The 17,674-nt window shown below is 33.1% G+C and overlaps 2 protein-coding genes across 2 annotated transcripts; both read left to right on the forward strand.

Annotated features, from left to right (window-relative positions):
* The first annotated feature begins 256 nt into the window (after nt 1–256).
* LOC142629234 (uncharacterized) lies at nt 257–691 on the forward strand. The gene has a single exon (XM_075803192.1). It carries the CDS (start codon nt 257–259, stop codon nt 689–691), a length of 435 nt encoding a protein of 144 aa, XP_075659307.1.
* A 1,218-nt stretch (nt 692–1,909) lies between these two features.
* Nucleotides 1,910–2,647, forward strand: LOC142629235 (uncharacterized). The gene has a single exon (XM_075803193.1). The coding sequence runs from the start codon at nt 1,910–1,912 to the stop codon at nt 2,645–2,647; it is 738 nt and encodes a 245-aa protein (XP_075659308.1).
* Nucleotides 2,648–17,674: the final 15,027 nt, after the last annotated feature.

Below are 17,674 nucleotides of genomic sequence, written 5' to 3' on the forward strand. Positions count from 1 at the left end.
GGTATGCATACTCTTAATACTTTTGCTTTGATTTATTATTATTTTTTTTAAAGAATCAAATTATATGTTTAAACTGTTTATATTTAGATGGATCTCTTAATTTGACTATTCTTAACCATAAATTTATAATTCAAATTATATGTTTAAACTATTTGTATTTATAATGATCTCCTCATTTGATTATTCTTAATCATAGATTGTAATTTTTTTTTCTTTATTTTAATGATATGACATATATTTGTAGTTAATTGAGATTATGGAGAATCTTGATCATAATAATGAGTCCGGATCAAATCCTAAACGAACTCGTATCGAAGTGGATGTTGCAAATCTTCCCACGGATCCTGGTTTAAGAATAAAAATTTGTAACTATCATTCTAATGAAAGAGATCAAATTAGAAGGCATTATCTACAAAATAAACCTTGTCAACCAGTTGATCATGATTTTCCACAAAGTCAATTTGGCAAAACAAAGCGTCGATTTAATCCAATGTGGTTCAAAGACTATCCTAGTTGGTTGGAATATAGCATTACGAAAGATGCTGCATATTGTCTATTTTGTTATCTATTTCGACCTGATATTGGTGATCAAGGAGGGGGAGACTCATTTGTTACTAAAGGATTCAGAAATTGGAAAAATAAGGAGAAATTACAGAATCACGTTGGGGACCACAACAGTGCACTAATATAGCTTAAAGAAAATGTGAAGCTTTGTTAAACCAGAGACAAAGTATTCAAACAGTTATAAACAAGCAATCGGATGTCGAGAAAAGGGAATATTGATTAATTTTTTACTTTCAATCTTGTCCCCCCTGACTTAAATTTCTGGCTCCGCCACTGAACCCAATATAAAGATTATGTGTATACTTTATACCGTTATTGATAGTTAGTCCAATGGTCCATCTATGATCTATTCTTAAACTATTACACAGCCGCTGCATTATAGAAGTTTGTGCCAATATATGTCATTAACCAACCAAAATTCTCGACGCAAAAGCTAAATAGGTCATGCCGTTGTCGCGTTGGTAAAACAGTAAAAACCTTCTTCATTTCATTGTAAGCTTGCATTGGTTAGGGTATAAATTATAAAATTATCTGGATATATTGGTCAGACTCATTATAATAGTATAATAAAATCAGTATAAGCGATAAAAGGATACTGATCACGTTCAACATGCAAGAAATTATTTCGTACATTTAATGTATTAATAGGCTTTGATTGGATTTAATGCTTACTTCGAAGCAATTTTTTTTTTTCTTCAAGAATTTTATATCTCAACTGCTTGATACTTTTCAAATCTAGTGTTTAAATCTTTGTTAAACCACCTATTAAATTATCAAAAAAATAAATAAATTCTTCTTATAAATATCATAGAATTTTAATATATAACATTTATGGTAATTGTTTCTTATTATCAAATTAAAATATTAATTAATTTTTTTGTGTAAACATGATTTGAATCTTAAATATCTTATTTAATAACAAAAATTTTTAACAATTGAACTAATTGAACTCTACCTATAAAAAAAATTAAAAGAACAAAAAAGATTTTCTTAAATAGTAAAAGTTTAATAAATTTTTACTTAAAATTAAAAATAATAATAAGAAGAAAGAAAAGAAAAGGAAAGAAAATGTATCAAATGGACCCCACTTGGTGTTTCATTGCAGTTGGGTATTGGTTGAATCTTCATCGGCTAATTACCTTGGCCCAAACGTCGAACCAAGAACGTTCTAAATAACATGCTACGCGCTATTGAACTATCGGAGTCATCAGCCCATGCATTTTCGAGTAAATTTCTAGCGAAGTTCCTGACATTTGCATAGTGTTATCATTCCAACTTTCTTCATCTCTATAAACATGTGTCAAGTTTTGAGGCAGTCTCATCAGATCAGACATATCATACAGACATGAAATTCACAGAGATAGAGCATCCTAGCCACCCACAGCACACTTTGACACTGGTGTCTGCCCAAGAACCTTACAGTTGCGATGGATGCAAGCAAAAAGGGTTCAGACTAGGGGAAAGATCCTGTTACGAGTGCAAGCAGTGCAACTTCCATCTTCACGAGGAGTGTGCAATGCCCGAATCCTCTGCCTTCCACCCATTCTTCAAGACTTGCGAATTCAAATTTGTTGAAAATGTACAAGGGGAGAGGCGCTGTGATGCTTGTGGGAAAGATGTGCTTGGGTTTGTGTACCAATGCCAGCACGAGAACGCATGTGACCTACACCCATGTTGTATGAAGCTTGAACGTACCTTAAATGGTGATGGGGTGAAGCTGTACCTTAGAGAAAAGGTCTCATCAGGATTGAAGTGCCTTAAATGTAAAAGCAAGAACGTAGCTAAAGATTTCAAGGGCTGGTCTTATGAATCCAACTGTGGCCAGTATTGCTATCATGTGGCATGTGTGAAGGACTTAATTCTTGAAAATTGGAAGAAGGGTCAGACAAGTGACACGGGGTTGCAAATTATGGTTCCAAATATGGAAGACGCAGTAGAACAAAGTGGACGAAGCAAGAATGGAAAGAAGGTTAATAAATATTTGACGAAGGCTATACTAGTTCTCAAGCTCATTATTTCAGCCATCTTTGGAGATCCAATTGGGATTGCTGTTGTATGTTTTGAACAGTTATTTTCACGTTGATTTTTTTTTCCCGATTAGACTAGTTGATTTATTTTGTGTAAATAAAGTAGATTAAAAGTCCATGTAACAAATTATATGTTAACATATAATTTGATAACAAATTATTTTGTGTGAATAAAGAACGTTCTTTGTACCAATGATTGGGAAGGTTTAAACATATTATATTTTCGTATATATGCTAGCTTAATTAGTTATGGTTGTTCTTCATTTCTACATCTTTGTCTCAAGAGGCATAATATATGTAGCAGCTTTGTAGACAACATGTGAAAATTTGGAGGAAAAAATGAACTTTTAGAAGCATTTATTTTTTTGAGAGTTTTTTTTTTTTCTTTTTCTTTGAAGCATTTAGATGAACTAAGAATGTGTAAAAAAGTTATCAAGTAATGTAACATTAAAGAAGAATTATATTTCTTAACTTTTCTCAAAAAAAAAAAAGAAGAATTATATTAAGTGTAATTTGTTTTTAGCAATGCATCAAAGACTCTTCAACATTTTTTTTTAACAGTGTTGAAGAGTCTTTGATTTTAACTATGCATCAAAGACTATTCCACATCTCTTTTTTTTTTTTGGACAATGTAGATTAACAATTCCATAGTCAAATTTTAGTTTTCAAGAATAGTCATGTTACACAAAAAAAATTACTATAATTTTCATATCTCACTCACATAACAGTTGAGAAAGTATAATCAACTAGATTCATCAAAGTACAAAAACACAAGAGAGGCTATGTGAAAAAATCGGTGAATCATTTGATGCCGAAATACTTTTCCTTGTGTGGGTAATTTCAGTGGTGGCGTCACCTTATTGCCAGGGTGGTCCCAGGACCACCCTGACCTGGAAAAAAAAATTATATAATAATTTAAAATTTTATATTTATTTACCTTTAAAAAAAATTTTAGGACCATCCTGAATTGTTTTATGCTAATAAAATTAAATTTTGGTCCATAATTTAAGCAACTTAACAATATATTGGAGTCTTTCAAACAAAAAGGAAAAACTCAAAAAAAAAATTTGAAAAAAAAATTATAATAAAACTATTACAGGCTGGGCAGTGGTTTGATTCCTTCGACTAGCACACTGCACAATACAACACAATTTTCAACCTTTTATTATTTTTTATTACAATATAATTTTTCGTCACTAGACATATATTACTTACTTCTCATTTTTAATTATTTTTTCTTGTTTATTCTTATCCTCCGTTTGGATATCAATAAAAAATGAAAATTATTTCACTATTTAGCTTATTTTTGCTATATTCATGGCCCCATTGTACTATTTCAGCTAACTTTTATCTTTATCTACAGAATTTTCAGTAATAAGTTTTTAGTTTCAGCAAAATAAGGGGTATCCAAACAGACCCTTAACCACGCACGTCTTCTATCTCCTTGATTTTCACACTTCATACTTTTAAATTTTATCACATCTTCATCTACACTTTTACATCTATGTTTTGCCTTCCTCCTTGTTCGTAACTTCTGTGTTTTCTACCAGTACTAGTACGGCAATGCCTCTTCTCAAGTTTTGAGTCTCAAATTTCTCAATACGATTTTTTTTTAGCTATACAGGTACCTTTGTTCATTTCTTTTCTTTGCATTTTTTTTTCCTTTTGAGGTTTTTTGGTTTACAAAATGTAAATTTGTTTTGGTTTTAAGAACATTTTTTTTTAAGCATGAAGTTTATGTCGGCCGAATCTTGAATTTTAGGCGATATTTACCGAAACACCCAAAATAGACCGGAATGACCTGAAATTTTTTCCCAAGTGAAATAGGGTAGGTTATTGTTCCGGTTTGTTTAACAAATAGCATGTATGATCACGTTGGATAACAATTTCTGTTTACTTTTTCCTAGACGAAAGCATTGTATTAGTTATCACTTATATTCAATCACGTCTCTGATAAATTTGGAAGAACAAAACACAATGTAAAAAGTTGTTTGAATAGTACATTGCAACTAACATGTGAGCCCTACCAAGAACCGACGGTAACACAAGAAGACAATAAAAAAACAACCAGAAGTTCTGGAGCTTCTGTTCTATGATTCGAAAATTACTCATGCAGTTCCGAGTTCCAACAGCAAAAAGCTAATCGAGAGATTTTTCTCGGAAAGAAATAATTTGCAATTGGAACTTTCACGCACTTTCATACTTCTGTACGCTTATTGAGGTGACATCTCATGTGGAAAAAGTGACTTTTTTTTAATTATTTTTTGGTAATGACTTTTATTTTAAGTATTCTTTATTTGGATCCCTTTGATGATTAATCATCTATTTGTGGAAACTGTTTATGAGAATTTAAGTAAAAAAAATTAATTATTTTTTTATTTTTCTATAAAAAGTTTTCCTTAAATGTATAGTTTTTTAATGTATGCTTTAAGAGCATACTTTATTCGTTAGTAAAACTTTTTTTTTCTTTTTTTCTTTTAGTATCACTGTGTTAGGTTTCTTTTTTCTTTTTTTGGTTAACAGGCAGAATATATTAAAAACAAACAAACTTATAAACTGGCCACAGAGGCCAAAGTAGTGGCTACTCGCTTATAATAATACAACCCATTACAATCATAAATAAGCAGTCTATCTAATTCAGCAGAGGGGGAGGTTTTAAAAATAACAAAATCCTCCCTCATATAACAACCATTCTTGGCTAGCAGATCAGCACACCTGTTCCCTTCTCTATACAAATGAGCTAACCGAACCTGCATGAATCTTGCTATGAGGGATTTGCAATCAAGAAGCAAAGGAGAAACTTTAATATTAGTACTGTTAGAATTTTTCAACATCTCCACAATAACCTTAGCATCAAGCTCCACTTCTAAACAGCCAATTCCCAATTGAATAGCAAGATTTAGCCCATCTCTCAAAGCCCATAATTCAGCCATAACACTCGTCGTGTGCCCAATAGACCTCGAGTACCCCCTAATCCATCTCCCTTCACTGTCTCGGATCAACCCTCCACCACCAGCCTTACCTGGGTTCCCCAAAGAAGCTCCATCAATGTTGAGTTTATGCCAACCCGGAAGAGGTTTCGTCCATTTGATAGGGATAGCAATTTTTGGAGTAACTTGCTTAACCTTACTGACACAAAAATGATATTCCTTAGCTTGACTTAAGCACACCCTCTCAAGAGTTGGATTTGGAACAGAATTATCAAACACAATAGAGTTTCTATTCTTCCATAAGGACCAAACAGTATAAAGGAAAACAGTGCACCAAGGAATGGATCCCTTATGCAGCGTTGAACTTAATGAATTGGTCTTTAACCAAACCTCAAGACCATTAGCAAAGGAAGTAACTTGAGTTGGAGGAACCTCCAATTTCCGCCACACATCACGTGCATAAACACAATCATGAAGCACATGAATAATGGACTCATCTTGGTTTCTACAAAGCGGGCACAACTTATCATAATTGACACTCCTATCTGCTAACACTTCCTTAACTGGAATGCTACCATGCAAACACAACCAAAATTTTTTTATAATTTTTGGTAACATGTCTAATTTCCAAATCCATTGCCCACTAAACTGTGTAGCATTCTCATCATCTTGATGTGCAAGTTTGTAAGCTGAAGTTGTAGTGAATTCTCCATTCTTGGAGAACTTCCACATCACCATATCTCTCCCACTCCCAATCATTTGAATTGGAATAGCCTTAATTTTTTCTTTGATGGAAAATGGTAAGTCAAGGGAGATATTGACAACTATACAGATCCGAAACTCTCAAATTTAGTTCTTCCTGCTTAAGAGGGCCTTCAATCATACCTCGTAGAGAGTCATCATTAATCCAATTATCCAGCCATACATCCACCCCAGCTCCATTACCAATCCCCCAAGCAATTCCGCTACGGAAGATAGGAAAGCCCAAACTGATGGCTTTCCAATTCGGAGAAGAGGGAAGTTTCTCAGGATCTCTCGACCTTACCCTTGAGTTAGCACAATATTTTTTTAATAAGACCTTTGCCCATAAGGCATCTTGCTCATGATACATCCTCCAATTCAGCTTTGATAACAATGCTATATTCTTAGCTCTAGCCTCTTGTATACCCAGTCCCCCTTCATCTTTGGATTTCACTATTTTACTCCAACCCACCATGTGCATCTTCCTTCTCTCATTCGTGGACCCCCACAAAAAGTCTCGAATAATTTTATCTAGCTTTTCACAAACATGTACAGGTAACGCAGCCCCTTGCATAACATGATTTGGAATGGCTGACATAACTGACTTAATAAGAACAGCCCGCCCTGCAAAGGAAAGGTATTTGACCTTCCATCCCTCAAGCTTCTTCATAATCCTCTCCACAATAAAATTATAGGGATTCCAAGGTACCCCACGATGTTTGATAGGAAACCCAAGATACTTCCCTATATTATTGGTCTCCCTGATGCCCAACCTATCACTAATTTCCTCCTTCAAGTCATCACTCACATTTGGAGAAAAATAAATTCTAGATTTATCGGGACTGATCTTTTAGCCAGATTCTTTACAAAAATTTCCCAGCACATCTGAAATTGCTTCACAACCACGCACATCAGCTCTACTAAATAGGATTATGTCATCTGCAAAAAGGAGGTGAGAAACACCCACATTGTCCTTCGAAGCCTTTAGAGGTGCCCAGTCTCCTCTCGCACATTTTTGCTCAATTAGATGCCCCAAATACTCCATGCAAAGTATAAAAAGGTATGGGGATAAAGGGTCCCCTTGCCTAATGCCCCTAGATGGCTCAAATTGCTCTAAAGCACCGCCGTTGATCAAAATAGAGGTACTTGAGGTTGTAACACATCTCATAATTAACTTAGTCATTTTTGGGGGAAAATGAAATGCTTGAAGGACTCTATGGATAAAACCCCACTCTAAATGATCATATGCCTTCTCCAAATCTAACTTTACTGCCATGAAGCCCATTTTTCCTTTATTTTTATCCAAAGCATGGAACAATTCTTGGGCAATCAGGACATTATCCGTACCTTTTCTGCCAGGGACAAAGGCAGCTTACACAGGTGATATCAAACTACTGAGCAATGGCCTAATCCGAGCCACCAAAATCTTTGACACAATCTTGTACACTGAGTTACATAAACTAATGGGCCTATAATTGTTCAGCGTTTCAGGATTTTGACATTTGGGAATCAAAGAAATCAAGGTCTCATTGAGGTAACTTGGCACACAACCTTTATCAAAGATTCCTTTCACCTCATTGTAGACAGAATTTTTTACCACCAACCAGAAGCGTTGATAGAAACCCGCATGCAATCCGTCTGGCCCTGGAGCTTCAAAAGGCTTAAGAGACCATAAACCAGCTCGGACCTCCTCTTCAGTTACACCTCCATCTATTCTAATTCTATCCCCTTCCTCCAGGAAGCAACAAGAGAAATTAGAAACATCTAAAGTCATGGTGGACACAATTAGCTCAGTCGTATACAACTTCTTAAAGCCATTTCTGATATAATTCTTAATTTCAACCTCATAAGCTAGCCAATTGCCCTCTGCGTCCATAAGGCATCTAATCTTATTTCTCTGCCTCCTAACAATTGTAGAAATATGAAAGAAGGACGTGTTTCGATCACCAAAAGTGGCAGCATTTATTCTAGATTTAAGAGCCCAATATTCTTCTTCCTGCATAAGGATTAGAGAATATTCTGAAATCAACTGCTGCTCCAGATTCAGGAGAAAATCATTAGGATTATTAGCTAAAGCCTTCTAAGCACCATGATGTCTAGCTAATAACCTCCTCTTCTTAGTGAACAAATTCCCAAACACATCAATATTCCATCGTTTAGCATTATCAACAAACTCCAAAGTTGCCTCCTGTAAACCTCTATTGTCAGCCCAAGCTCGCTGAACAACCCTCAGAAAATCTTGATGGAATAACCACATGGTTTGGAAGTGAAAAGGTTTATTCTGTTGATTCACATTCACTCTGCATAACTGAATCAAGACTAGATAGTGATCCGAGAAAACCCTAGGAAGATGAGTCACTGAAGCTTCCGGATAAAGTATGCGCCAAGAAGGATTAGCAAAACACCTGTCTATCCTCTCCAAAATCAAATTAGATATGGGTCTACGATTTGTCCACGTGAACTTCGGAACCACAAAACCCAAATCTATCATATTACAATCATCAAGACAATCCTTAAAATCTAAGGCTCTATTTAAATTTACATGGTTACCACCAAATTTATCATCAGCACAAAGAACCTCATTGAAATCTCCCAGCATCAGCCAAGGTAAATTATGGAGATGTGCAACAGTTTTCAAATTTTCCCATAAAATTCTTCTTTCAGCTAACCTAGGACTAGCATAAATAGCTGAAAATAGCCAGGTAAGGTTGGAAGAACGCACCTTAACAGTAGCGTGTATTTCCTGCTCAGTGGATGATAGAGAAAGAACTTCCACCTCCTCTGACTTACAGATAATCCACAATCCCCCAGCATAGCCAATTGTGTCTATTGTAATATATCCATCAAAAGGCAGTCCTTCAATTATCCTTGCTGCCCTGTCTCCTCCCACTCTCGCTTCTGTCACCACAAGGATAGAAGGTCGATGATTAATCGCCATTTCAAAAATCCTCCGCTTAAAATCCGGAAAGCTCCTCTGCAGTTCCAAAGTAGAACATTCATTTTGACAAATTGACTTAATGGGACCTCTATTTCTGGTGGATTAGTATTCATTGCAACTGCTTCCACCATACTCCACCCCATCCTCCTCAGAAGATCCTTGGATGCCCTCCAATCCGGCTTCCAAATTATCATGTGTTTCAAAATGCCTAGGATATCCTCCTTATAGCTCAGAAGTACATCGCAATTCTTCACCGGAGCCATAATTTGAATCAATTTCAGCGTTGGATGATTTCCCATGTGTGCCATGGCCATCCCTCTGAAATCCACAAGCTTCCTCTCCTGAATAATCCACCCGGATTTGTCCCAATGGGGCACAACTGATGGCCTCCTTTGCCTGCTCAACTCCTCCGACATTTCCACCGAGACCTCTGGAACATCCATACGGAACCTCCACCACGGGTTGGGCGTGTGAACCCATGCTCTGTGCTCCAATGGAAGAGACCCCAACCTAATGCAAGCTTGAAACCAACCCACACCACATACCCAGCAACCACCATGAACACAAGCCTTAACCACAACCCATTGCCACCACCACCACCACTGAAGAGCATGATTGTGAGCAAAACCCACCACCAAAAAAAAAAAAAAAAAAAGACCCACAGTGAGCAAATCCCAGATTTACGCTGGCAAACTCAGACCCACGGCGAGCACACCCTGATTTCGTTCAACCACCCAATCGCTACTCCAAAACCCATTCCAAAAATCCAACACAATCAACCCAAACCAACACCGATCCATGTCGCCGTCGTCAACCAGAGAGAGAGAAACCAAGCCACGTCGCCGCCGTCAGCCAGGCTAATCTGCCGTGGTGTGGTGGCTACGGGTTTTAGGTCTAAAGACTGAAGAGAGAAGGAAGAGAGCAGAGAAATAACAAGAGAGAGAGAGAGAGAGAGAGAGAGAGAGAGAGAGAGAAAGTATAGGAATTGTTTAATAAAAAGGAGGAGAGAGAGAATTAAATAATATTATTTACATTTACAATTCAGCTACAGTGCATTCTACATTTAGAATTACACTGTAGCTGAATTGCGAAGAAATTTGCAATTGTTGGCTTTTACAATAACTGATGGAGTGATGTTTTTGGGCTTAAATTGCAAATTGGGTTTACATTTGCAATATGCCCTATGGGCTGTGGATGCTCTAAGGCCCTGTTTGGTGAGCAAATTCTAACACACATTTTCACATTTTAAATGGCTTTACACACATTTCAACACACTTTTTCACTCACATGTATATCAAAAATATCAAAACAACATTACTCAAACTCCTCTACTAAACGGGCCCTAACTGGTTTTAACTGATTTGCAATACAAATTAAATTAAAGATATATACATTACAATGATGATGCAGAAATTTTGTGGATTTTCAAAAGTTTTCATCTCTATAGGATAGGCATCCAAAAATACAAAAGACATTTGTATATATGTATTTAATAAATGTATAGTTCAAATAAAAGAAAAATAAAGTGAAGGAAAATATGAGGTGGACTCCACTTGGTATTTTATTGTACTTGTATATATATTGATTATAGTGACTACATTTGCTTACCTATATATTGAATGAGCAAATCTATATGCGCACAGAAAGACATAACCTTTTTTTTAATCATAAATTCATAATAGGCTGAAATATGTTTTGTTATTTATGCCGTTTTCACTTAAATCCACCACTAAATCACGTTCACACTAAGTTAATATTAAAATATTTTAAAAAATTGTGAAAATTTTACTATGAATTTTTATATTTTGATAAAAAGTATTTATATTAAATCTTCAAAACAGCTTTCTTTTTTAGTCCGCTGAATCAATCTTCAACAGCCCAACCGTCCAAGCCAAAAATTCCAAATAAAAAAACTCACATGGCACGCTATAAACAAATCACCAGTGAATTTCATGATATTTAATTTTCATATTATATATACTTCAAACTTTCTTAACAATGAAGGAAGAGATTAATTGGTCTTCAGAGAGAATTTTATTTATTTATTTATTTTTATTTATTATAAATATAAGTTTCAAAACCCCATGCATATGTCTCAATTTTCCGTTAATTGTTAAAGGAATATATGACTTTGCGTGCCAGATTTGTCATCATCAATAATTATAGTGAAGTCGTCATCATATATCGTCGTCGCCACTAATGATATCACTATATAGCAGGGGGGGCGATTTCGTACCGTACCGGCCGGTACCGGCCAGTACCCCGGTACAGGTACACCCCCCATACCGTACCGGGCCAAATACCGGGTGTACCGGCCTTGTACCGGCCGTACCGGAAGATTTCGGCCGTACCGGCCGGTAAAGGCATACCGGTCCGAAATGTGTTCTGGCTTCTTTTTTTTTTTTTTTTTTTTTTTTTTTTTTTTTTTTTTGTAATTGGGGATTTTTTTTTTGTAATTTGTATTAAATTTGTGTTAACTTAATTATTTGTATTATTTATTTTCTTTGTAAGCAATGAACAATTAAGTTTTTTGTTTTTTATATTGTGTTTTTTTTTTTCTTTGTAAGTTTGTATGCAATGAACAATTGAAGTAATGTTTTATTGTAAACATGGATTTTTGAGGTAATGTTTTATGGTAAATAGAGATTTTGTGTGTATGTGTGTGTGTGTGTATATATATATATATTAAATATATAAAATAGCGGTAAACCCGAAACGGTACACCGGTATTGACCGGTATCCGAAATATACCGTACCGGTGGCCAAACCGGTACAGCCTCCGGTACGGTATTGACTTCCTTGCTATATAGTTCAAACTTCAAACCATACATGGTACTTGACATACATACAACTGTCTTCACATGTGCATACATTTGTTCTTGTTCTTCTTTTTCTTTTTTGGTAAGAGAATAAGCACAATTGGATACATTTTGTGGAAATGTGCTTATTGGTGTTGGACCCATTTTGTGTACATGTGCTTTTGTCTAAAGAGGCATAAAATATTTCATCAAAAAAAAAAAAAGAGGCATAAAATATGTAGCATTTAGATGTGCCAAGAATTCATGTATGAAATCTTGGGTGTATACGGCATCATATATCCATCTTAAGAGCATCCACAGCAGTGGAGCTAAAAAATTAGCTTTTTAGCTCCACCAAAAGTTACTTTATCTATTTTACATATACATATTTACACACATGCTGCAGCAGTGGATCTATTTTAGCTTTCAACACAATAAAATAATATAAACATCACAATAAAATAATATATCTTTTACAATAAAATAATATATCCCACAACTCAAAAAACATTCACAACACCAACTACAATAAAATAATATTTTTTTTGTTTAGCTCTCATGAACAGTGCACATCTATCTATAGATGTGCACTGTTCATTAGAGCTAAAAAAAAAAAGATTTAGCTCCACTGCTGGAGCATGCTTTTTGGTGTTTAAAGAGCTAAAAAATACCAATATACCAATATACCACCACTGCTGTGAGTGCTCTAACAAATTCAAGTGCTTAATTAGTAACAAATGTGCATCATAGACAAGCCAGAAAAAAGCATCCACACGCTACTCGTGTCAGAAATCAAAATCATTGCATTTTATTACCACACGATCCAACTAGTAAAATTTTTTCATTGAATAAAAGACTTAAGATACATATCTTGTTTATACTAAAAATTAATTAATATTTTAATATAATGAAAAAGAGTAATTATTAGAGTGGACCTCATTGATTAGAATTCTTTCTCATCTAAAATAAAAATAAAAATAAATAAACCACATGGTTTGGTCAGTTTTTACTTTTTACACTAGTATTATGTCTGTGCGATGCACGGCTTAATCAAGAGTCATGTGTAAATTATTGAAAATAAAAAATAATAATTTTTATATTAATTAAAATTAAATAGATAATAAAAATAAACTAATCTTTTACTCTATTTTTTTTAAAAAATGAAGCAACCTTTTACTTTCTTTTTTTTACAATACTTTGTATTTTAACACATACACAAGGGAAGAGGGGAGAAGGTTTTTAAAGAAACTAATGAAAAACCTTGAATTCAATACTAATAAAAAATATTTAAAGCATATTTAAGTGGTAACCTCAATGCAATATTTAAGAAATGCAATCATAAATTTGTATGATCTCAAAAATATAATGAATATATATTTAATTAATTTTTTTTATTAAATTATATATGATATAAAAGTTGAGCAATTATAGCTCTTCCATGTGTTATACCTGTCAATAACATTTCTAGCTCCTTGATTGTCTATGAAAGTGATGGTTTGTTCATCTAGTAGATGAAATGATAATTGTTCAACTGCTGGAGTTCAATAATGTATGTCAAATTGGTAAATTCTCCAATATGCTACACACGCAGAAATATATCGACAATCTAAGTAACTATTGATTTCATCAACATCACTAATTTGTTTCTTTCCGGATATTTCATTTCTTGTTACGTTTTCTTGTACCAACACTGTAGCTCTATCGAGGCACTTGTTAATATACTTGAAGAGATATTTTAATTGCTTTAGATTGATTGCACCACTCAACATTTATATGAGCTTGATATTGTATCAATAGATTGATATTGTGAGAAACAACATAACTATTGTCAAGCTTGACATCTCTTTTTTGTATAAATCTTCCATCATCTCTTCTTTTGTAAATTGGATATCCATTATCATCAATTGTCATCTTGTTGTAGTGAATGTGATGAATAGATTAGGATTACCTACCCATCTACATATTGTCATGGCATCTTGATAGTTTTGTATCATATATCTTGGTCCACTTGTAAAACTTAACAATGAGTGAAATCCTATCTCTCTTACAAGTCCAATTTAAACTCAAACTTAAGCGTTAATAATTTATCTCCAAATTTACGAGATTAATCATGAACACTATAAAAGCAGTGCAAACCCCAATATATATATACATACATATATATATATATATATATATATATATATATATATATATATTATGCAGAGTAGAGGTTTGAGCTTTTTTTCTATTATTTACTTCTCTACTTTGTTAAAAAAAATTATTTTATAGTTTTTCATGTATTTTTTTTTAAAGTAATTTTCGTACATGAACCATCAAACTCTATTTAGCGATTTTTTAGAAGATAAAAAAGCTTGTAATAATTGAAATTTAAGGTTGCTATTGCTGCATATGTCTTTGTTTCACCTCACGATATGAAAGTATGTTAATTTATTAAGCATAAAGCTTATATATGATATATTAAGAGGAGGTATGAGTTTCATTATTTCAACGTGGGCTCTTGTTCAACATTTTTTAGCGTGGGTCACATGCTAATAAGATTCGTTTGAAGTTTAGACTTGCTAAAATAAAATCACCATTGTGAATGTTTTTATTGTTTATTGTTATGTTTTTAGGTTGGATAGTTGTTAATTGGGTTAGGCTAACTAGGCTGATTGGGGAGAAAAAGGGTCTAAGGTTTTAGAAGGGGACCCAACTACAAAATTAAAATATATAATAACTAAAAAAAATTAAAAATTTGGACCTAGGAGGGTCCCGAGGCCCACCTCAATTGGTCCCTGCACACAACGACAAAAATGTTCTCAAACTTGGGGTCCCATACGTTACCCAATCTATGTCATAAATGAACACAGTCCAATTTATAGTCAGCTTATGATGGAAAATTATTAGGTACTTTTATAGTATAAATAAATGGTACTTCCTCCTCTTACATTCATAGTGGAACTTACCATGAATTTTATGAGTGAATTTCACCATGAATGTGAGAGAACAGAGCATCATTTTTCATACTCCGAGAGTACCTAAGAATTACTCGCTTATGACACCAGTGTGCTTAAAATTAGTTGCACCATTTTAGGTAGTTTTTAAGTGTGCATTTGGAATGCACGTTTTTCGTGCATTTCTGCATTTTTCTGAAATTCAGTGGGTCTCTTGCACTGTTTAGAGACCCACAAGTGCTTTTTTTAGCTAAAAAAAATTTTAAAACTAAATTTCACTATTCACACGTTTAAAAAAAATAAAAATTCTTGCATCGTCCGCACATAGACACAAAAGGAAATAAGAAATCATTGAAAAGATTTAGGAAATGATTTACAATGCACTTTCTTTTGTACCGACAAGGAGATAGATATTTCCAACCACTAATCATTTTATTCCGAGAAAATTCAGGCTGATGTAATTGCATGCATAATTTCCAATAATAGAATAGAAGCTTCTAAAGATACTTAAGATGTACGTCGGTACGTGAAAGTCACTTCTCGAAGCTTGTACTAAAAAGGAACATATATAGTCATATATAAAAATGCACTTTCTCTGTACTTTCCATATAATAATTGCATGCTCCATTTCCGTGGGAAGGGAGGCATTTTTTAATGGTCTTTTTGTATTATGAGCGGTGCTTGGTAGGCCTACATATAATTAAGTTGCTATGAATTATTGAAAGAACTTTTACACGGTTTTGAATATATGTGAAAAGTAAAAACTAACCAAACCATGTGGTTGATTTATTTATATTTTTATTTTAGATAGGAAAGGATTCTAATCAATGAGGTCCACTCTTATAATTATTTTTTTAATTAAATTAAAATACTAATTAATTTTTAGTGTAAGCAAAATATAAATCTTAAGTCTTTTATTCAACATAAAAAATATTTACTAGTGAAATCGTGTGGTAATAAAATGCAATGATTTTGAGTTCTAACACAAGAGTAGTGTGTGAATAATTTTTTCTGGCTTGTCTATGATGCTTATTTGTTACTAATTATGTACTTAAAATTGTTACGATCGATATATGATGCCGTATACACCCAAGATTTCATGCATTAATTCTTGGCACATCTAAATGCTACATATTTTATGCCTCTTTAGACAAAAGCAAATGTACACAAAATGGGTCCAACACCAATAAGCACATTTCCACAAAATGTATTCAACTGTGCTTATTCTCTTACCAAAAAAGAAAAAGAAGAACAAGAACAAATGTATGCACATGTGAAGACAGTTGTATGTATGTCAAGTACCATATATGGTTTGAAGTTTGAACTATATAGTGATATCATTAGTGGCGACGATATATGATGACGACTTTACGATAATTATTGATGATGACAAATTTGGCACGGCAAAGTCATATATTCCTTTAACAATTAACGGGAAATTGAGCCCGAAGACCAATCTCTTCCTTCATTGTTAAGAAAGTTTGAAGTATATATAATATGAAAATATCATGAAATTCACTGGTGATTTTTTCATAGCGTGCCATGTGAGTTTTTTTTATTTGGAATTTTTGGCTTGGACTGTTGGGCTGTTGAAGATTGATTCAGCGGACTAAAAAAGAAAGCTGTTTTGAAGATTTAATATAAATACTATTTATCAAAATATAAAAAATTCATAGTAAATTTTTCACAATTTTTAAAGTATTTTAATATTAACTTCGTGTGATCATGATTTAGTGGTGGATTTAAGTGAAAACAGTATAAATAACAAAACATATTTCAGCCTATTATGAATTTATGATTAAAGAAAAAAGGTTATATATATATTTTTTCCTTCATTTTTTTTTCTTCTTTTATTTGAACTATAAATTTATTAAATACATATATGCAAATGTCTTTTGTATTTTTGGATGACTCTCCTAAAGAGATGAAAACTTTTGAAAATCCACAAAATTTCTGCATCATCATTATAATGTATATATCTTTAATTTAATTTAATTTGTATTGCAAATCAGTTAAAACCAATTAGAAGTCATGGTTTTAAATGAAAATTTTTGTTTTTTTTAGTTAGACTCTCTCTTACGCTGCCATGAAGCTTTTAAAATCCCATTATATTTTCTCATTATTATTATATATAATATATATTTTTAATTCATTTTTTTAAATTTCCAATTACTCCAACCAATTAGAAAACCCAACACAGTGATACTAAAAAAAAAAAGGTTTAACTAACGTATAAGGTATGCTCTTAAAGTATGCATTAAAAAACTATATATTTAAGGAAACTTTTTTATGAAAAAATAAAAAAATAATCAATTTTTTTGACTTAAATTCTCATAAAAAAAATTCTAAAAACAGATGACTAATCATCAAGGAAACTATAAATGCGTACTCTTCCCCTCTCACATAAATTATAAATCCCACTAATTAAATTCATGATAAAACCTACTATTTATGTAAGAAGAAAAATACACATTAATAATACTTCAAAAATACTTAATAATTTTTCAATTATCAATCAATTAGATCCAAATAAAGGATACTTAAAATAAAAGTCATTATCAAAAAATAATTTAAAAAGTCACTTTTTCCACATGAGAAGTCACCTCAATAGGCGTAGAAAAGTATGAAAGTACGTCAATATTATTATTAAAGTTCCAATTGCAAATTATTTCTTTCGGAGAAAAATCTCTTGATTAGCTTTTTGCTGTTGGAACTTGGAACTGCATGAGTAATTTTCCAA

The sequence above is a fragment of the Castanea sativa genome, chromosome 3, assembly GCF_040712315.1.
Source record: "Castanea sativa cultivar Marrone di Chiusa Pesio chromosome 3, ASM4071231v1".
In the NCBI taxonomy this organism is placed as follows: Eukaryota; Viridiplantae; Streptophyta; class Magnoliopsida; order Fagales; family Fagaceae; genus Castanea; species Castanea sativa.

Excerpts from the sequence above, each read along its gene's own strand:
- LOC142629234 (XM_075803192.1), top strand. The coding sequence starts at position 257 with ATGGAGAATCTTGATCATAATAATGAGTCCGGATCAAATCCTAAACGA.
- LOC142629235 (XM_075803193.1), top strand. The coding sequence starts at position 1,910 with ATGAAATTCACAGAGATAGAGCATCCTAGCCACCCACAGCACACTTTG.